Source organism: Gigantopelta aegis, chromosome 8 (genome assembly GCF_016097555.1).
Source record: "Gigantopelta aegis isolate Gae_Host chromosome 8, Gae_host_genome, whole genome shotgun sequence".
In the NCBI taxonomy this organism is placed as follows: Eukaryota; Metazoa; Mollusca; class Gastropoda; order Neomphalida; family Peltospiridae; genus Gigantopelta; species Gigantopelta aegis.
The window spans coordinates 56,151,671-56,174,761 of NC_054706.1; the positions used below are offsets into that span (position 1 = coordinate 56,151,671).

The 23,091-nt window shown below is 39.0% G+C and overlaps 1 protein-coding gene and 1 long non-coding RNA gene across 2 annotated transcripts in view; one reads left to right on the forward strand and one right to left on the reverse strand.

Moving 5' to 3' along the window:
* Positions 1 to 945: 945 nt before the first annotated feature.
* On the forward strand, positions 946 to 22,681 carry LOC121380258. The gene is made up of 3 exons (XR_005958899.1): positions 946 to 1,002; positions 12,179 to 12,253; positions 22,471 to 22,681. It is a non-coding gene; the product is annotated as an uncharacterized LOC121380258 (long non-coding RNA).
* LOC121380256 (UPF0764 protein C16orf89 homolog) overlaps positions 22,222 to 23,091 on the reverse strand; it is a 37,600-nt gene continuing 36,730 nt past the window's right edge. Inside the window, exon 7 of the mRNA XM_041509102.1 lies at positions 22,222 to 22,651. Coding sequence (XP_041365036.1) covers positions 22,440 to 22,651 — 212 coding nt within the window. The 3' untranslated portion in view covers positions 22,222 to 22,439. The remainder of the gene's footprint in view (positions 22,652 to 23,091) is intronic.

Below are 23,091 nucleotides of genomic sequence, written 5' to 3' on the forward strand. Positions count from 1 at the left end.
AGGGGGAGGAGCCGCCACTGCCAGTTGAGCTGACACCTTTGACCCCCCCCCCCCTTGCCGCTCCTGGCGTCTGCTGCTTCCGAGGAGTGAGGGGCGGCGAAGCAGAAGGGACCGCCGCCGGCAGTTGAGCTGCCGGTTTTGGCACGATGCTAGATAAATCTGTCTTAGCACCCCGGGACTAGACGATTTCTACAAACATCTGTCATAATTCATGTTTTATGACGAATAATTAAATTTCCGTTACATCCATTACAATATAATTACAAACTTTACTAATTTATACGATTTACTGTATTCTGATTGGCTGACATCACTAAAAAACCAAGCGTTATCCTTCCATAAACCTCATAAAAATACGTCATCACGGAAGACCAAGATCGATTGAAACTATTTTTAGCTGGATGGGCGAGAAGCCCAATGACCCAGTTCGGTGATCGTTTTAAAAATAGAACAAGGAAGTGACCTGTTTTCTTGATTAAAAAAATAAGGGAAACTGGATGAGATATTCATGTTATAAATAAATACAAATTACAATATATTTTTTATTTGTTTTTATTCTGTCAAAAAAACAAAAACAAAAAAACATCCAATAGTATGTATACATGTATTCCTACGCTTATTTACAGAACATGGCTGACGGTAAGAACGAAAGAAATTATTTTTGAGTGTTTTAAGGTACACTTCTTGTACTGTTTGTAATTATAAGAATTGTTTCTCATTTTTTAGGAATTTATCGATGTATAAAAGTCACAAATGTAGTATAAAATCGCTTCGCTACGCTACGCGATTTTATACCATTTGTGACTTTTATACATCGATAAATTCCTAAAAAATTTAGAAACAATTCTTAAATAACGTCATCCCATTGGTCCAGCTGTATCAAAGCAAGTTTGTTCATTTTCCGATTAATGTAAAAATTACGTCATACCTGATGACGTCATTTTATATTGGTACTTTGTCATACCGAGCGTTATTGTCTTAAACAAAACAATGTTATTATTGGTATGTATGTTTCAAATTTAAAGGGACATTCCTGAGTTTGTTGCATTGTAAGATGTTTCCGACTAATAAAATATTTCTACGATTAAACTTACATATTAAATATATTTTCTTCTTTAGAATATCAGTGGCTGTGTATTCAATGTGTTTCTGGTCGTCTTAATATTTGTAAGAAGCCCAAACTGGATTCTGTCTTAAAATATTTTCGTACGTACAAAAAAATAATATTTTAGGAAATAAAATGAAATTTAACCTAGTAAAAATATTAGAAAAATCAGAAACACGTTTAATATACAGCCACTAATATTTTATGCAAAAAAAATATATTTGATATGTAATTACAATCGTTAAAAAGGCTCTGTTAGTCGATAACATATTAAAAGCTGCAGCAAACTCAGGCATGTCCCTTTAATTATAAGTATTATCTGTTATTTCTTTTACGTTCATCTTCGCCGATTCACACATTTTGCAAATGACTTCTTTTTTTTTTTCATACCCCTATGAACGTAAAAGAAATAACAGATAATCCTTAGTTGACGTCATAACTCATGTTTTTCAGAATTCGGTTTGCCATTTGCAATTAATATTTTCAGCTTTATATTCATTGTTAAGTTGATACAGTTTTATGTCGTTGCATAATGTCGACTATATTTTTCAGCGTATGATTAAATGAGTTTGTAGGTGAAATGTTTATGAATCGTTCTACATAAACAATCGTAGCTTACAAAATTAATGTTTTGTTAACTGTAATTAAATAGGCAAGCATTGTGAGGCGTAGATAAGGCAATTCCAACCTTCGAGACAAAAACATTTTCTACTTGGATTGGAATAGCCTTATCTATACTTCACAACGGTGATATATTCTATTAGAATGTAGCGGAAATTTAATTATACACATACATACATACATACATACACACACACACACACGCACATATACACACACGCACATACATACACATACATACACGCACATACATACATACATACACACAAATGCTCACATACACATATACATAGGCTACACATATATACATACACACACACACACTCTCTCTCTCTCTCTCTCTCTCTCTCTCTCTCTCTCTCTCTCTCTCTCTCTCTCTCTCTCTCTCTCTCTCACACTCTCTCTTTCACTCTCTCTGTCTCTGTCCTCTCTCCTCTCTGTGTGTGTGTGTGTCTCTCTCTCTCTCTCTCTCTCTCTCTCTCTCTCTCTCTCTCTCTCTCTCTCTCTCTCTCTCTCTCTCTCTCTCTCTCTCTCTCTCTCTCTCTCTCTCTATATATATATATATATATATATATATATATATATATATATATCGCTCTCTTTCACTTTCTTATATCTGTCCCTCTCAATAATTATATTATGAAAACGTCAAATACTGATGGTAACTGATATAAATTTATTAATATACCTTCATTTTATTACAATTTGATTTTCAAAATTGTGACATTTTGTGATATTTGGCTAACACGGAAATGAAACAAAATTAACTATGGGCCAGTAATTTTCGGCACATTTCTTTAAATAAGGTTTTAATAATTAAGAAAGGAAAATTCTTCCGTTGTGTGGTATCAATGTAGTAGCATGTTTTTAAACTCAATGATTTAAACAATTTAGGGAGAACAAAATGACAGGTATCATTACCAATCAACGTGGGGCGTGTTGTAGCCCAGTGGTAAAGCGCTCGCTTGATGCGCCGTCGGTTTGGGATCGATTCCTGTCGGTGTGCCCATTGGGATATTTCTCGTTCCAGCCAGTGCACCACGACTGGTATATGAAAGGCCGTGGTATGTGCTATCCTGTCTATGGGATGGTGCATATAAAAGATCCCTTGCTGCATTAGGAAACATGAAGCGGGTTTCCTGTCTAAAACTATATGTCAAAATTACCATATGTTTAACACCCAATAGCCGATGATTAATAATCAATGTGCTCTAGCGGAATGAATGAATGAATGAATGAATGAATGTTTAACGACACCCCAGCACGAAAAATACATCGGCTATTGGGTGTCAAACTATGGTAATGCAAATAAATGAAGTGATGATCAACATCAATATAAAAATTCAAGGTTTAAACAAAAACAGTGTAAAGAACAGTGTAAAGAACTGTGCAAAAACACAAATATCACAGAATTTTACGGATACTGAATTTTACTCAAAACTTCAATTTTGTGCTGTATTGGCCATTCTCAAAGAGAATGTTACACCCCTGCACCACGGTGAGGTTACAGCACACGCAGGGGTGTGCTCTAGCGGTGTCGTTAAACAAAAAACAAACTTTTTTGAAATCTGGTTAGCACAGCTATATAACATCTAGGTCATATGAAATGAAATTAATGATTGACGAAATTCGTTGAAAACACTTAAAAGTTTGTTTGTTTTGTTTAACGATACCATTGGTGCATTGATTAATTATCCATCGGCTATATAGAATGTTGGGTTTCTTCTTGTATCGTTTGTACTAGTCACTAACATGTTAGTAAACTCAAAAAGAATTAAATTTAACCAAACATGTGTATTTTAGACACTGGCGTAGTCAGGTTTTAGATCGGGGGGGGGGGGGGGGGGCAACCCACTAATGGGGGGCCAACCAATACTATGTATGTATGTATGATTTTACAAAATTTAATACAGTAAAAAAAAAATGAAAAAAAAGGTTTGATTGTGGCCCACCCACCTCTCGCTACGTCACTGATGTTGGACACATAACAGTATCTGGTGACTATTTGGTTGTCTAAATTTAACAAATTGTTACACAGAGTACTCCAAAGCCTTGACCCAAGAAAATTTAAAAGTTAATCTCATGGGAGGTAACTGGCTTTTGTTAAGAGTAGATTATAGTTCAGGAGTTATTTCCCTTTATAACCATAATCTGGTTTTTTAATCGTATGTGGGGGGAAAGTTCATAATAATTACAAAATATCCATTGCTGTTACAACTTGACTTTCACTATTTTGACCAAGTCTTCGAAACAGCTATGTAAAGAATAAATGGTTACTATCCAGCGAATATTAGAATACAGCCGATATTACAGTAACTGGTTATATTTTATTTATCTGTTTACTGTCGAACTGGGACCCGTTCCACGAAGCGATCTTAGCACTAAGATCGCTTCGTGGAACGGGTCCCTGGTCAGTATTGTGAATTTTCTCGCAGGGTCAGTCTTAAGAGTGGCAGTCTTCCTGTACTGTCAGTCTTAAGAGTGGCAATCTTCCTGTATGGTGCTTCTTAAGAGTGGCAATCTTCATGTATGGTGCTTCTTAAGAGTGGCAATCTTCCTGTATGGTGCTTCATAAGAGTGGCAATCTTCATGTATGGTGCTTCTTAAGAGTGGCAATCTTCATGTATGGTGCTTCTTAAGAGTGGCAATCTTCCTGTATGGTGCTTCTTAAGAGTGGCAATCTTCATGTATGGTGCTTCTTAAGCGTGGCAATCTTCATGTATGGTGCTTCTTAAGAGTGGCAATCTTCATGTATGGTGCTTCTTAAGAGTGGCAATCTTCCTGTATGGTGCTTCATAAGAGTGGCAATCTTCATGTATGGTGCTTCTTAAGAGTGGCAATCTTCATGTATGGTGCTTCTTAAGAGTGGCAATCTTCCTGTATGGTGCTTCATAAGAGTGGCAATCTTCATGTATGGTGCTTCTTAAGAGTGGCAATCTTCATGTATGGTGCTTCATAAGAGTGGCAATCTTCATGTATGGTGCTTCTTAAGAGTGGCAATCTTCCTGTATGGTGCTTCATAAGAGTGGCAATCTTCATGTATGGTGCTTCTTAAGAGTGGCAATCTTCATGTATGGTGCTTCTTAAGAGTGGCAATCTTCCTGTATGGTGCTTCTTAAGAGTGGCAATCTTCATGTATGGTGCTTCTTAAGCGTGGCAATCTTCCTGTATGGTGCTTCTTAAGAGTGGCAATCTTCATGTATGGTGCTTCTTAAGAGTGGCAATCTTCCTGTATGGTGCTTCATAAGAGTGGCAATCTTCATGTATGGTGCTTCTTAAGAGTGGCAATCTTCATGTATGGTGCTTCTTAAGAGTGGCAATCTTCCTGTATGGTGCTTCTTAAGAGTGGCAATCTTCATGTATGGTGCTTCTTAAGAGTGGCAATCTTAATGTATGGTGCTTCTTAAGCGTGGCAATCTTCATGTATGGTGCTTCTTAAGAGTGGCAATCTTCATGTATGGTGCTTCTTAAGAGTGGCAATCTTCATGTATGGTGCTTCTTAAGAGTGGCAATCTTCATTGTGACGGTACATGCCCTTAAATTTGTTTCGCCTGTGGCGATTTTAATTGTGTTAGAGGGCCGTGTGCAGTTTCATTGCCCGTAGGCCAGGTGGGCAACTTGTTACGTAATACTTCGCGCGATCGGGCATTCCAATATGCACTTAGTCCAACTGTGGAGGCCATGTGGCGAGTAGTTACGTAATATCTCCGGTAGTGCTGTTTATGGCCAGGAGATTGCTCGCGGTTGGCGACAGCCAGACTGACGATCAGAGAGAAATATATCGACTCTAGTAGAGTTGGAATATGAGATGATACGTGAGGTACCGCCTTGTACCCCCAAGCAAAATCCTGATTTATAATAAATAGCTAGTATTTTAGAGATATCGAGGAGAAACGGAAAAGGAAGCTTCCTGGGAACGTTAGTCCGTTTGGACTTTGGTAAATATCATTTCTGCTCTGTGTATAACCTTGATGTGATTGGTGTGACTTTAAATATTTTAATACTGTATTATACCAATATTCTTTAGACAGTGTCTTCGGTCATCTGACGAAGTAAATCGTAGACTTTTTGTTCTAACATTATATGAGTATTTGGTAATATAAAGCTTAGCCAGTCATCCTAGCGGACCTAGGTACACTGTAGGTTATTGTCTTTATTGTGATCGGTACCAGTATTAATTCTGTGTTACAAGGTTACTGAATGAGTAGTTAGGGGTAATTAAAAATTAACCCGCTAGGAATAGAGCTGTAATTCCTTTATTAATTGAGTTCCCCTGGAAGCGTTCCTAAATTATCACACGTTACTGAACGAGTAGTAAGGGTTAATTAAAAATTAACCAGTTAGGAATGGTGTTGTAATTCCTTTATTAATTAACTTCTCCTGTACGCGTTTCTCAATTATCACCCGTGTGGGTGTGGTGTAACGGTGAAGTGATTCGCATATTGTGTAACTAGACACCTAGAGATTAACTAATTAAGTGATCAGTTCTGGGTTGTTATTATTGCTGTTATTAATTAACTACTACGGCTGTACATTTGTCAGCGTAGATTAATACAGATTCCAAAGTGTATTGTGTTTTTGTTGTGTTTCTAGAGAACTAACGTGCTATATTAATATATACTTTATATAAGATCGTATCTCTGATCATACCTAGAGACGAGCCATACTAGGGTTTAACCGCCTGTTACAGAGAGATCTAATAGATATACAGTTAGGAGAGATATTTTGATAATCGTGTTTTATTCAGTTACGGGAATTATAGAATCCCCGTGACAGGAGTAGAAAATTGGGGCGCTCGTCCCGGATCTGAAACGGGACATGCATATTTAAAAAAGTATTGTTTGTAAATGGGGGCTTTATAAATTAATTTTTACAAATTTACTCGAAGTAGCACGTTGTTCACTAGAAAATTAATTAATAATAAGTGCGTCATATCTAAACATGGATAAGAATTTGCTGGATAGGCCTACGCTCAGTGTAGTGGAGATTAAGCGAGCACGTAAGGCCGAGTTAGTTGAAATCGCGGGTGAGCGAGAAATTGATTTAACATCAGCTAAAACCTTAGGTGATATAAAGACAATTATTATCCAGGAAGTTTTTGGTGATAGGCCTGTTATGGAAGACAGTGAGATTGTTCCAGAGATAGAGATAAGTGACTTGAGTATGGAACAACAGTTAGCTTTTAAAAAGCTTGAGTACGAAAGAGAAGAACGTGCATTAGATAGAGAGAGAGAGAGAAAGAGAAGATAGAGATAGAGAAAAAGAAGATAGGGATAGAGAAGATAAAGATAGGGATAGAGAGAGAGAGAAAGAGAAGAGAGAGATAGACAAGATAGACATAGAGATAGAGAGAAAGAAGATAGGGATAGAGAAGATAGAGAGAGGGAGAGAGAGAGAGAGAGAGAGAGAGAGAGAGAGAGAGAGAGAGAGAGAGAGAGAGAAAGAGAAGAGAGGGATAGAGAAGATAGACATAGGGATAGAGAATTCCAGTTAGAAAAATTAAAAGTGGAATATGAGTTAAAGTTGAATACTGAAGAAGTCAGACGAGAAGCCGGAAATGGGTTTAACATGTCGGAGGCTTATAGATCAGTGCCGGTATTTGATGACCAGGAGGTAGATATGTTGTTTCAACTTTTTGAACGGGCCGCTAAGTAGCTAAATTGGCCGCAGTCTAAGTGGACATTGTTAGCCGTGTCTAAGTTTAAGGGGAAGGCTAGTATAGCTTATAATTCAATGAGTGATGAGCGAGCAAGTCAGTACGACTTAGTTAAGGCTGCAGTGTTGAGGGCTTATGAATTACGACCTGAGGATTATCGTTTACGGTATAGCGAGTTGAGAAAAACGCAGGGTCAGTCTTATAGTCAGTTTGTGGCTAAGAAGGCAGGGATGTTTGATAAATGGGTTGTTTCTCATCAGGTAGAGTCATATACCGAGTTACGGGAGTTGTTGATCTTACAGGACATTAAAAATGGATTACCAGTTAGCTTACGTATTCATTTAGAGGATCGTGATGTCAAAAAGATAGAGGAGGCAGGCATAGTGGCAGATGATTACGTGTTAATACACAAAGCTCAGGCAGTACCGGGTAGCTCTTTACAACAGGGTGATAAGAAGAAATTTCAGCCAGGTTTTTCCCGGGAAAGTAACTATCGGGGACAGTCATCTAGTTGGTCAGTTAGTCAGGCAAGGAATGCACCTGGTGGGCAAAGTAAGGATAGGCCTGCATTATCAGCCAATGCACGAACATTTCGTCCACATTGCAGTTACTGTGAAAAGGATAACCATCTTATCGGGGACTGTTTTAAAAGGAAACGCGATAATGCGCAAGTGGTTGGTTTAGTGAGGTCAGCTCCGTTAGCGAGAGAGTTAATGGTTAGTCCCATGGCAGAGAAAGTAAACCCGTATGTGTCCACTGGTATGGTTTGTGATGTGAAACAAGAGTTGTGTCCTAAGGCAATATCAATCTATAGAGATACCGGGTGTAGTCAGAGTCTAATAACGCAAAAGTGTTTAGCTGGTATTGAAAATTCAGACATAGGACGTAGTTTGGCTTTAACCTCGGTTACTGGAGAAAAAATGGTTGTCCGGTTACATAAGGTTTTCTTGTGTTCGAAGTTTGTGACGGGACCAGTCGTTATGGGTGTTGTGAAGGACTTGCCTGTTGAAAACATAGGAGTTTTGTTGGGTAATGATTTGACTAGTCAGTGTTGTTAGCCAAAATGTGACCAACTGTTAATTAAAGACAGCACGTTACCAATAAAAGAGTGTGAGGTTGATGAGATTAGTTATCCTGCGTGTGTAAAGACTAGGGCTATGGCCAGTAGGTTAGCACGGGACCTAGAGGATATTTGTGATTTGTCTGATACGTGTGTGAGCCATGAAATTGGAGTGGATGAGGTTATCAGTAAAATGGTAGATAAGTCAACTGACAAATTAAATGTGGTGGAACCTGTTGATCTCCCGCAGAGGGGAATTGAACCAGTTGTGTTTGATAGAGGGGCCTTACCTTGTAATAGACAAGAGTTAGTTCTAGAGCAGGGGGCTGATCCAAAATTGTTGGCAGTTCGCACTACATTGTTAACTGAGAGAGTATTGATGAATAAAAGAGTTAGGGATAGGAGGTTGCCGGCGACCGAACTGGCTAGGAAGCATCTGAGTTATGCTCAGAGCAAAATAAAATCAGTGTTTGATAGGAAGGCTAAGAGTCGGGAATTTAAACCAGGGGATAAAGTGCTGCTGTACCTTCCCATTAAACGGGGTTCATTACAGAACAGGTATTTCGGTCCCTATGTTGTGCACAAACGGGTTAATGAGACAGGGTATGTGATAAACACTCCTGATAGGGTTAGGAAAAGTAGGTATTGTCACTTCAATTTGCTAAAAGGTTATTTTGACAGACTGCCGATAGTTCCAGAGAGACCTGTCCAAATTGAGAGACACTCAGTTTCCTGTGATGACGTCAAGACTGCAGAGGTCAAGTTGGCCAACGGCCAGATTCTAGCAGACTTGAACCCCCAGCGAGCAAAGTTGACTACGTTGAAACAAGACAATGTTTCCATTTGTCAGAACCTTCCAACGGGTACCAACACCTTAAGCCAAGATGTGCGCTTGGAACCCAACGCTACACCGCGTCAACAGCATGCTTATCGGAGAAAACCTGGAAAACGTGCGACGCTGAGAAAGAAGGAAACGAAGTTCCATTGGTCAGGTGAATGCGAGAAGTCATTCAACCGTCTCAAGCAGAGGCGCTACTCGTCTCCCGTGATGGCAGCACCAGACTACCGAATGCTGTTCAAGCTAGCTGTGGATGCCAGTGACGTGGGTGCTGGAGCTGTGCTGTTCCCAGAAGACGAAGACGGACTGGACCATCCTAATGAAAGCCTCCAACCAGAGAGTTTTGAGATGGAGTCTTCTTCTGCAAGAATACCCAATTACCATTGAACATATCAAGGGCACATCCAATGTAATCGCTGATGCCCTGTCCCGAAGTTGAACGTTATGATAATGTGGTGACATTCTTTATTTCTGTTTTGTTTATATATATTTTATTTGTATACCAGGGATTCAGAGACTCAGTGTGATTACTGGTAGTCACCTTATTTTACATGTGTTATAAATGCTCGTATGCGTCGGTTAACGCACCCCTTTGTTTTAATGTAGTATATTTCCCTATTCCTAGAGTAGAGGAAATATCCCTTTTGAGGTGGGGGTGTGTGACGGTACATGCTCTTAAATTTGTTTCGCCTGTGGCGATTTTAATTGTGTTAGAGGGCCGTGTGCAGTTTCATTGCCCGTAGCCCAGGTGGGCAACTTGTTACGTAATACTTCGCGCGATCGGGCATTCCAATATGCACTTAGTCCAGCTGTGGAGGCCATGTGGCGAGTAGTTACGTAATATCTCCGGTAGTGCTGTTTATGGCCAGGAGATTGCTCGCGGTTGGCGACAGCCAGACTGACGATCAGAGAGAAATATACCGACTCTAGTAGAGTTGGAATATGAGATGATACGTGAGGTACCGCCTTGTACCCCCAGGCAAAATCCTGATTTATAATAAATAGCTAGTGTTTTAGAGATATCGAGGAGAAACGGAAAAGGAAGCTTCCTGGGAACGTTAGTCCGTTTGGACTTTGGTAAATATCATTTCTGCTCTGTGTATAACCTTGATGTGATTGATGTGACTTTAAATATTTTAATACTGTATTATACCAATATTCTTTAGACAGTGTCTTCGGTCATCTGACGAAGTAAATCGTAGACTTTTTGTTCTAACATTATATGAGTATTTGGTAATATAAAGCTTAGCCAGTCATCCTAGCGGACCTAGGTACACTGTAGGTTATTGTCTTTATTGTGATCGGTACCAGTATTAATTCTGTGTTACAAGGTTACTGAATGAGTAGTTAGGGGTAATTAAAAATTAACCCGTTAGGAATAGAGCTGTAATTCCTTTATTAATTGAGTTCCCCTGGAAGCGTTCCTAAATTATCACACGTTACTGAACGAGTAGTAAGGGTTAATTAAAAATTAACCAGTTAGGAATGGTGTTGTAATTCCTTTATTAATTAACTTCTCCTGTAAGCGTTTCTCAATTATCACCCGTGTGGGTGTGGTGTAACGGTGAAGTGATTCGCATATTGTGTAACTAGACACCTAGAGATTAACTAATTAAGTGATCAGTTCTGGGTTGTTATTATTGCTGTTATTAATTAACTACTACGGCTGTACATTTGTCAGCGTAGATTAATACAGATTCCAAAGTGTATTGTGTTTTTGTTGTGTTTCTAGAGAACTAACGTGCTATATTAATATATACTTTATATAAGATCGTATCTCTGATCATACCTAGAGACGAGCCATACTAGAGTTTAACCGCCTGTTACAGAGAGATCTAATAGATATACAGTTAGGAGAGATATTTTGATAATCGTGTTTTATTCAGTTACGGGAATTATAGAATCCCCGTGACATTCATGTATGGTGCTTCTTAAGAGTGGCATTCTTCATGTATGGTGCTTCTTAAGAGTGGCAATCTTCATGTATGGTGCTTCTTTAGAATGGCAATCTTCATGTATGGTGCTTCTTAAGAGTGGCAATCTTCATGTATGGTGCTTCTTAAGAGTGGCAATCTTCATGTATGGTGCTTCTTAAGAATGGCAATCTTCATATATGGTGCTTCTTAAGAGTGGCAATCTTCATGTATGGTGCTTCTTAAGAGTGGCAGTCTTACCGTGGATCAGTCTTTATGAGTGGCAGTCCTCCTGTATGACCAGTCTTGGGTGGCATTCTTCCTGTATGGCCATCCCGGTGGTGATCAGTCTTGCGAGTGGCAGTCTTCCTGTGATGTCAGTCTTGTGAGTGGCGGTCAGCCTTGTGAGTGGCAGTCTTCATGTGAGGTCAGCCTTGTGAGTGGCGGTCAGCCTTGTGAGTGGCAGTCTTCATGTGAGGTCAGCCTTGTGAGTGGCAGTCTCCATGTGAGGTCAGTCTTGCGAGTGGCAGTCTTCCTGTGATGTCAGTCTTGTGGGTGGCTGTCGTCTTCTGAGTGGCAGTCTTCCTGTTATGTCAGTCTTGTGAGTAGCAGTCGTCCAGTTATGTCAGTCTTGTGAGTAGCAGTCGTCTTGTGAGGTCAGCCTTGTGAGTGGCAGTCTTCCTGTAGGGTCAGTCTTGGGATGACAGTCTTGGGGACAAAGCGCATTGTTCTTATTGTAACAACGGTATTTGTTGTTCAGATTTCCTATTATATACTGACGGAAAGAAATAAGGAATAACACCAACACTAACAGGAAAGAGTGACTGCAACCAAAACCCTCATCCATCGTGTCAGGAAGATAACCGTTTTACTGACATTACTGACATTCAGTCCCATATTACATATTTGTATTTTATATAGATATTACTACGTTAGTGGTTAATTTAATAAAAGTGCTCTCTTATTTCTTTTTCTCGGTATATAGATATATATATCCAGACCTCGTCGTTTAAGGGACCTTTTACTCTGGCTCCCATCACTCCTCTGAGACTAGTTCAAGGTGAGTGAAAACAATTTTTATTTCCTCGATGCATGTGAATTTCTCTGTTTAAAATATAGTACTATATAAGGATTATATATCAATTCTCAATATGGTAATATCTTAAAGGGACATTCCTGAGTTTGCTGCAATTTTTAAGATGTTATCGACTAACAGAGACTTTTTAGCGATTGTAATTACATATCAAATGTATTTTTCTGCATAAAATATTAGTGGCTGTATATTAAACGTGTTTCTGGTCGTTCTAATATTAGTACTACGTTAAATTTCATTTTATTTCCTAAAACAAAATCCAGTTTGGGCTTCTTACAAATATTAAGACGACCAGAAACACACTGAATATACAGACACTGATATTCTAAACAAGAAAATATATTTAATATGTAAGTTTAATCATAGAAATATGTTATTAGTCGGAAACATCTTACAATGCAGCAAAGTCGGGAATGTCCCTTTAAATGGCTCCCCATAATGCAAGCTTTGGGGTGAAATTAATTACTCTACTCAAGTGTATTCACGGCGATGTCAGCGCGTCACTTGTCAAATCAGTACACCATTTGTCAAACTGGTGCGTCATTTGTCATATGATCATGTTTTCCGCAAACCATGCTATGGCGTTGTCTAGAATATGATAGTTTGTAACTGTTTAGGTAGAAGACCACTGTTATTCCAGCACGAAAAATACATCGGCTATTGGGTGTCAAACTATGGTAAATGCAACAACAAAATCAGCTGCGATTAATGCACGCCAGCCCCTGGCATTCTAAATGCCCACATTACCGGCCTCGGTGGCGTCGTGGTAAGGCCATCGGTCAACAAGCTGGTAGGTACTGGGTTGGAATCCCAATCGAGGCATGGGATTTTTAATCCAGATACCACCCTGAGTGAGTGCTCCGCAAGGCTCAATGGATAGGTGTAAACCACTTGCATCGACCAGCGATCCATAACTGGTTCAACAAAGGCCATGGTTTGTGCTGTCCTGCCTGTGGGAAGCGCAAATAAAAGATCCTTTGCTGCTAATCGGAAAGAGTAGCCCATGAAGTGGCGCCAGTGGGTTTCCTCTCAAAATCTGTGTGGTCCGTAACCATATATCTGACGCCATATAACCGTAAATAAAATGTGTTGAGTGCGTCGTTAAATAAAACATTGCTTTTCTTTCTAAATGCCCACCTGTAGTTTAAAAATAAAGACCGATGCACGTATTTTTACCTTCAGTGAAATTACAAATGGGTCATAATTATAAATTTGATTTAAATTTTGTGTTATTTCCATCATAATATGCCCCCAATTTTTTAATATATCCCCAAATTGCATGATTTTGGGTACAATTTGGACAATGTTTACACCAATACAAACAACACCCAAGCGGGAATTGGCGGATATCACACATATATTTATGGAAACTTGACTCATCAAACCTTACGAAAATCCTCATTTGAATAAAAATTTAGCTATTAAATGTTTCACAAAATCATCTTTTTTGAAAATTACCCAAATTTATCCACTTTTATCAGAAGGCAAACCCGGTGCATGATTACCAAGCCTCATTACAGTTAAACCGTTTGCACTCCAGGTGAGAAAAAAAATGTAATTTTCAAAAATAACTTCTTGGCTATCAATAAGCGTAATCAGATTCCAAATAATTCCCTTTCGAACATGGATCTATGCAAAAACAACAATTGAACTATTTTCGCGAGAACACAGGGGAGGTAACTGTATACTGCTATTTTTAATTGAACTGTAAAACACCATACATTTTTTCCTAGCTTCTTCCGTCTTGCAATATTAGTGTATCGTATCATTTTACAAAAACTGTCTTCCTGTTATACCAGTGTACAGTCGTCGTCATTAATTGTAATATCAGCATTATTATACATGCACTATTCGCTATATTCGAAAATCATGTCTGAAATAATGCCAATTTGTAGCAATTTTTTGCAGAGCTATAAAACACAATCTGTATTGTCTTCTTGTTGGTTTTTTATTTGTTTGGTTGGTTGTTTTTCTTATCTTTTTTTTTTTCTTTTTTTTTCTTTTTTTTTTCTTCTTTTTTTGGCAGTATCAGTTTATCGTATGTCATATACAAAAAACTACCACGCGAACGCTATTTGTTACACTCGTCTTTGTGTATTAACACAGTGTAAGTTTCCCTTATATTGTTTTACCGGAATGGTAAATGAATAACAGAAGTCACAAGTTGGCTTGTAGGTTGTATTTTCATTTCCAACATGAAACATTTTTAACAACGTGGTAATACAGATACTATATGTCTCAGCTCTTGGGTGAATGACACACGTCTCCCGATAGAGTTGACAGTACGACTGTAAAGTAAAGTTTGTTTTATCTAACGACGCCACTAGATCACATTGATTTTTTATCTTATCATCGGCTATTGGACGTCAAACATATGGTCATTCTGACACTGTTTTTTAGAGGAAACTCGCTGTCGCCACATAGGCTACTCTTTTACGACAGGCAGCAAGGGATTTTTTATTTGCGCTTCCCACAGGCAGGATAGCACACACCATAGCCTTTGTTGAACCAGTTATGGATCACTGGTCGATGCAAGTGGTTTACACCTACCCACTGAGCCTTGCGGAGCACTCACTCAGGGTTTGGAGTCGGTATCTGGATTAAAAATCCCATGCCTCGACTAGGATCCGAACCCAGTACCTACCAGCCTGTAGACCGATGGCCTAACCACGACGCCACCGAGGCCGGTTCACGATTGATAACCGCAAAGGAATGGACAGCAGACCTGTCCTCCTTATGTCTAGAAAACGAACATTTATAAGATGAATATATTTGTTGACACATAATTGTCATGGTTTATAATCCTTAATCTGGGGGACAACAATTAAAATCTATAGTCTCCTTGATATGCCGATATTTAATTTCACGCTAATTGGTCTGAAGGCTTGCCCCTAATTAACTAAGGGCTAAGATATTGCATAAATGGCAGGTTATATAATAGCAGTTCATTGAATCGTAAATGCACATCTAAATATATAAATTGCATTTGAATTTAGGTGTAAATGTTGCACTGTGACAATATCATAATATTAATTGTTTTAACGTTTCCTATTATACCTTTTCAAAATATGACATTAGTACATTAGAGCTGGGCGTTATTGAAATTTGAGGTTCGGTATCGGTATTTTGGGGGCGATTTACCTCGGTATCGATACGTTATTTTTTTATTGACACAATATTGATACCGATGCCGATATTTTCGGTATACCCGGCTGTGACGGTACATTCTCTTAATTTCTTTTCGCCTGTGGTGATATTAAGTGTTTTAGAGGGTCGTGTGCAGTTAGCCCAGATGGGCACTTTGTTACGTAATACCTTCGCGCGACCGTTCATCACAATATGCACTTAGTCCAGGTGCGGAGGCCATGTGGCCAGTAGTTACGTAATACCTCCGCGCGACCATGGAATTTCTGGCGAACTGGCGACAGAATGTCTGGTCATCTAAGAAAATATACCGACTCTGGGAGAGGTGGAAATATCAGATGATAGGTGAGGTACCGCGTTGTGCCCCCAGGCGATATTCGCTGTCTCTGAGAGTTTTGAATAAATAGCTATGATTTTAGATATACAGGGAGAAACATATTGGACGGCTCCGGGGAACGTTAGTCCGACTGGACTGGTAAATATTTTATTTCTGCTCTGTTGTATAACCTTGATGTGATTGATGTGACTTTAAATATTTTAATACTGTATTATACCAATATTATTTAGACGGTGTTGCCGGTCATCTGACGCAGTAATCTGTAGGCTCACTGTCCTAAATAATTATAAAAAGCTTAGCCAGTCATCCTAGAGGACCTAGGTAAACTGTAGGTTATTGTCTTTATTGTGATAGGTACCAGTATTAATTATGTGTTACAAGGTTACTGAATGAGTAGTTAAGGGTTAATTAAAAATTAACCAGTTAGGAATAGAGTTGTAATTCCTTTATTTATTAAGTTCTCCTGGAAGCGTTCTCCATTATCACACGTGTGTGTGTTAGCGTTTCTCAATTATCACACGTGTGGGTGTTGTGTCACGGTGAAGTGATTAGCATATTGTGTAAACTAGACACCTAGAGATTAACTAATTAAGTGATCAGTTCTGGGTTGTTATTATTTGTTGTTGTTAATTAACTACTGCGGCAGTACATTTGTCAGCGTAGGTTAATACAGATTCCAAAGTGTATTGTGTTTTTGTTGTGTTTTCTAGTGAACTAAACGTGCTATATTACATATACTTTATATAAGATCGTATCTCTGATCATACCTAGACGAACCACAAGCGGGTATAACTGCCTATTACAGAGATATCTAATAGATATACAGTTAGGAGAGATATTTGGACAATCGTGTTTCATTCAGTTACGGGTATTATAGGATCCCCGTAACACCGGCTTTAAAGCATGCCTGACTTAAAGCCGCACACCCTAGTTCCATTCAGCGAAAATAAATTATAATTTGGTTAATCTACAAACCTGTACCACACTTAGATCACGTTTTTATCAAATGGAGTGAAAAAGCAGGTTTTATATCGATAAATACCATGGGAATCCCCATGTCCCAATTGCTTGAAATAATTTTGAAAGTTAGTATTCTGATGTCACCGGTAGATGTCGCTCGAAGCACAACAATGCCTACGTCACGACAAATTTCACAGAGTGCGCACAAACTTGGGGTGCGTTCTTTTCACCTCTCCTGGACATGTTCCAACTGTTCTGTCCTGGTTGTATCCCCTCTCCAGATATCGTAAGACTTAGCAAAATTATTGGTTTTAAGGGTTTGTAACGTTTTGTATTGAGACATTTACTTGTCTGAACTTTATTGTTACTGAAAATGTTCACGAACTGTGAAGAAAAATATTACAAATGAACAACAAGCAAACGACAACAAATCGGATGTTGATTGCGCGAACCGTGCACGAGAAAACAAACCGAACCAAAAATGATAACGGTCACGTGGAATACCAACGTCTGTGACGTTTACACAGGAAGATTCGCTCTAAAAATAGATTGAACCTCGCTTGCTTAACGGTTTTTTCTCGAGTGCACGCCTGTTGTTAAGAAATACAAAAAATGCATTTCGTGGTTTTACAAACATAAGGATTACCAGGATTACCAAAAAGCACTTCAGGTGAATGGAAATGTGTATTCTAAATAATAAAATGTAAGTAAAGTGCAATTTTATTTGTGAAAAAATGGGTTTAATAGCGAAAAACAACGCCGTAATGGTTAACAACTAGCCGTAACTAGGGCGTGTCCCTTTAAGGCTCTAATTTCTTTTAAATACAATTAAATTCCACACACAGGGGCGAGACGTAGCCCAGTGGTAAAGCAAAGCTGATGCGCGGTCAGTTTGGAATCGATCCCCGTCGGTGGGCCCATTTGGGCTATTTCTCGCTCCAGCCAGTGCACCACAACTGGTACATCAAAGGGCGTGGCATGTGTTATCCTGCCTATGGGGCGGTGCATATAAAAGATTCTTTGCTACTAATAGAAACAAAATGTAGCGGGTTTCCTTTCTAAGACTACATTGTGTAACCATGTAGGTTTTATTGTTTTAATGATTTTATTATGCACAACGCACATGCACCTAAACTTTTGGCTAGGAGCTGTAGGGACATGCATTTACCTGTCTTTACATCTGACCTCTGACCAGGGACAGTGACATCAACCAATAGACTGGCCAGCTGTGTTTGACCCAGTTGGTGGCTATTCACTGTCACTCACCTGACATTTCTTGACACATCACGAGCTGCACAGGCCACGCACTCATCTGCTTTCAATCTTACACTGGAATAATTGGTGAGTTATATTTCTACTTTTCTAATTCACTTTACTATTTTACTAACATATAAAGTACAGTTTATAAATTACAAATAAGGTTTAAATAAATAACTACTTCAATTAACATTTACTTTGATAAAGGAATAAACTGAATTACTGTAAGTATTAGAATTTGGGCGTGGCACTTACGCTGTAACAACAATGGATATTCCTATAGCCAAGCCATAATTAAATGAGTCGTTATTATTGTTTTAGAAATGTATGTGAATAGTGTGTATGTGTGTATATTAAATTAGAAATGTATTCGTTTTAGTTTACTTGTTTCTTGTAGACGTTTGACGCTTTTTCATCATGTTACCGCCCTAAAGCCCACAGCTAAAGGTATTGGTATTTCAATGGGTCTAGGTAAACCGTATCACCTGTGGAGATAATGTTTTGTGTAGCTTACCTTTATTTTATTATACTGTATATCGCCATATGTGTAATTGTTTGCTGTAAATAATGATTTAAGATTATTGGCGATTGATTAATGTTCAGTTGTTTAACGTACGGTAATTCTGTATGTGTATTATGTCTATATTTGATGTTTACTGTGGCGATGTTAACTATTGCTCAGTGTATCGTTCTTTCTTTTGTTCAAGCGATTTGCTATTATTTGTAGATAATAACTAGACTGCAGAGTATTTATATATATTTTAATGCGTTTTAATATGGTGTTTTAAGACTGTTTATGTATAGTGTGAATGTATTTTAATAATGCTATTTTTGCTTATAGGGTTTGTTTGACTATATATCCTTATTCTCCGGAATAAAGAACCCTGTTAAAATATCTTCACCGAGTCCAGTTGTCTTTTCGGGGAAGTAACAATTGTATATGTCAAAATTACCAATATTTGACATCCAATAGCCGATGATTAATAAATCAATGTGCTCTAGTGGTGTCGTTAAACAAAACAAACTTTTTTTAATTCCATACACAAGGCCTTCTTCCGCTCTTTTATCCCAGCCATTTTGCGTTCGTCAGATATATTGTTACTGCTTTACTAAATCTTGGAAAACATTTTTCAAAACCGAAATTTCGGTATTTTGAGATTTGCTCGGTACGGTAAATCGGTATTGACATGATAGGAATACCGAACGGTATATACCGTACACCGCCCAGCCCTACAGTATATGGTATGACACATCGATGCATCGCCTGTCATTTGAGTGCGTCATATTTTCCCACTCGTTATCCACAATTCATGCCAATTGGTTGTTATGAATATGACCTCATCCAAAGATCGCAATCCCCCTCACTCCCCATCCCTCCCCTGAGACTAGGTCAAGGAGGGTAATTTTGAGCTTCCAATTTCCAAACACTTTTGGCATGCCCATGTCAACTAAGGTCTCATTTTACAAAACATCGTAACATTCAGAGGAAGCTGTTGTAGCGTAAGTTTACATCTGCGACTAGCAGTTATATCGGTTATACGTTTACATGCGTTTGGCATCTATTTCACGCAGAAAATTACATTACTGAGGAAGGAAGATGGTGCATTTTACGAAATATGTGTAAATCAAACTATATTCGGTGTTCTATAATAGTAATAATAATTGTATTTTAGTCGTAGATTTACGTTTACGTGCAAAACTAGGCTTACGATGTTTTGTTAAATTCGGAAGGAAATGGTTTATTTAACGACGCACTCAACACATTTTATTTACGGTTATATGGCGTCGGACATATGGTTAAGGACCACACAGATATTGAAAGAGGAAACCCGCTGTCGCCACTTCATGGGCTACTCTTTTCGATTAGCAGCAAGGGATCTTTTATATGCACCATCTCATAGACAGTATAGCACATACCACGGCCTCTGATGTACCAGTCGTGGTGCACTGGCTGGAGCGAGAAATAGCCCAATGGGTCCACTGACGAGGATCGATCCCAAACCGACCGCGCATCAAGCGAGTGCTTTACCACTGGGCTACGTCTAGCCCCATGTTAAATTGGGCCCAGGTATGTCTCTTCTATAGTCCGTCCCACAGGGAACACTTTTTTCATACTACGAAATTTACTATTAGTTATTTATTTCTAAGTCGATTGTTTTCTAAATTGCACATAAAAATAGTATATTTTTGTTATTTTTAAAACACTTTTACTTTTCTTCTTACGTCAAACCAAACTGAAATTATTTACAAAAAAAAAAACAAACATTGTTGTAAAAGGATGGGACGGACTATAGATCCAGTCTCTGGCATGGCGAATGGCTGAGTGCAGGACGGATGTTAGCTCCCTGCATAATGTAAATTTATATGGAATCAATGTTGTAATATCTTAAATGGTTCCCGATAATCTAAAATAGGGCAGCAATTGTTTTCACTCTATTAAAACAATTTCATGTCGAAGTCTTCTCATCTTTGTAAATATTTTGGTAGAGAGTTTTGAATAAAAACAAATTTGAACTTGTGTAGCATTTGGTTGTCGTAAATAATCATCGCCTTCTTCCTGAACGTTAAAGTCGTTCTGTATTTCATTTTAACGTATTTTCGTGCTTATTTTCAATTAAGGGTCAAGCACGCTGTCCTAGGCACACACCTCAGCTATCTGGGCTGTCTGTCCAGGACAGTGGGTTAGTTGTTAGTTGGTTAGTGGTTAGTGAGAAAGAAGAGGGTGTAGTGGTCTTACACGTACCCACTGAGCCCTTAAGAAATCGCTCTGGGTTGGAGCCGGAACCGGGCTGCGAACCCTGTACCTACCAGCCTGTAGTCCGATGGCTTAACCACTGCGCCACCGAGGCCGGGGTCGTTCTGTAAGACGTCTTTTAAGCCAGAGCTCTGAAGAGATCTTCACACATCATCAAGATGGCAGCGCAAATCCACGCTGATCTCTTTGAGTGATGGGTTTAATGCAGAAAGACGGGCATAAACTTTTATCTTGGAGATTCATATTCTATTCTTGTCTGTACAATGAACAGGCCCACAAAATCAATGTCTTTGGCTTATTTCGGGGATTCGGTTTTGTGGTGTTCTAAGTACGAGCCTAAGTTTGCTAATTTAATAACACGCCGCGGGCAGTAACCTTAAGTGGGGAGGAAGGAAGGAATGGATAGATGGATGGACAAAAATGTTTTATTTAACGACGTACTCAACACATTTTATTTACGGTTATATGGCGGAATGGATGGATGGACGGATGGATGGATGGATGGATGGATGGATAGATGGATGGATGGGTGTTTAACGACACCCCGGCATGAAAGGGACTTTTACTTGCTGTTGGGTGTCAAATGGGGGGGTGAATGGCGAGGCGTAGAGATGGCAGACTGATGGAAAGAAATAAGGGATCATTACAACACCAACGGCAGAGAGTGACTGTAACCACCGGCCTCGGTGGTGTCGTGGTTAAGCCATCTTAGACTTAGATACGTTTTTAACGTGCCCATATACCTCTATGGTTTCGGGCACGCCTATCCCGAGTCCGGCCTCCGATAAGAGTTAAGCCATCGGACATAAGGCTGATAGGTATAAAGTTTGTAGCCCGGTACCGGCTCCCACCCAGAGCGAGTTTTAACGAGTCAGTGGGTAGGTGTAAGACCACTACACCCTCTTCTCTCTCACTAACCACTAACAACTAACAATTAACCCACTGTCCTGGACAGAGCCCAGATAGCCGAGATGTGTGCTCAGGACAGCGCGCTTGAACCTTAATTGGAAATAAGCACGAAAATAAGTTGAAATGAAATGACTGTAACCAAAACCCTTATTCATAGTGTAAGAGGTACGAGACGTAGCACAGTGGACAATCTGGGATCGATCCCCGTCAGTGGGCCCATTCGGCTATTTTTCGTTCCATCCAGTGCACCACGACTGGTATAACAAAGTATGTGCTATCCTGTCTGTGGGAAGGTGCATACAAAAAACGATTCCTTGCTACAAAAGCACAAATGTATCGGGTTTCCTCTCTAAGACTATATGTCAGAATGACCAAATGTTTGACATCCAATAGCCGATGATTAATAAACCAATGTCCTCTAGTGATGTCCTATTCGGGACTGTATTTACATAGTAATATTTAATTGGTATGTACATTGTATATAATAAAACTCAGGAACAGAAACAATAGAAATGAATTTCGTTACCGACACATTTTTTACCCATCCAAAGGAGACATAAGAAATGTAATGCATTATCTTTCAAAACAAATTTTAATAACGAAAATAATACACAATATTTGTATAAGAAATAGACACTGGATGCTTTGATACATTTAAAATAAAATTTACTATATGTTGGTCTGTGCTCTTTCAATAAAATTTAAAGATTGTGTACATCAAATGTAGATGCGTTTTAAAATCTTGTATAGAGGTCTGGTTCTTTAGTTACTGAAAGTATTCAGTGTTGCAACTACTGTTGTTGTTCTTTTTCCATTACCCAGACCTCCGTGATGTATCGGACGTACTGCGCAAGCGCACCAGCGGCGACTGTGGTCCTGTGACACAAACAACCGTCCGGCAGTTTCTTCTCTTCTCGTTTCACACGAGATTTTGTCGAGGCGTTACGTTTCTTGAGAGATTTGTTATCGATTATTTCTTCGCTTTGTTCAAGTTCAACATCATCTAAAGAAAAATAAAACAATACCAATTACACTGAATGGTCAATCTCATATAAGTTTCATTCTATCTTAACTTGACATCCGTGCTTATTTTTAATTAAGGAAGGAAATGTTTTATTTAACGACGCACTCAGCACATTCCATTTACGGTTATATGGCGTCAGACATATGGTTAAGGACCACACAGATATTGGGAGAGGAAACACGCCGTCGCCACTTCATGGGCTACTCTTTTCGAGCAAGGGATTTTATATGCACCACCCTACAGACAGGATAGTACATACCACGGCCTTTGTTACACCAGTTGTGGAGCACTGGCTGGAAAGAGAAATAGCCCAGTGGGTCCACCGACGGGGATCGATTCTAGACCAACCGCGCATCCAACGAACGCTTCCAATTAAGGTTCAAGAACGCTCTTCTGGATACTCATGGCTCAGCTATGGT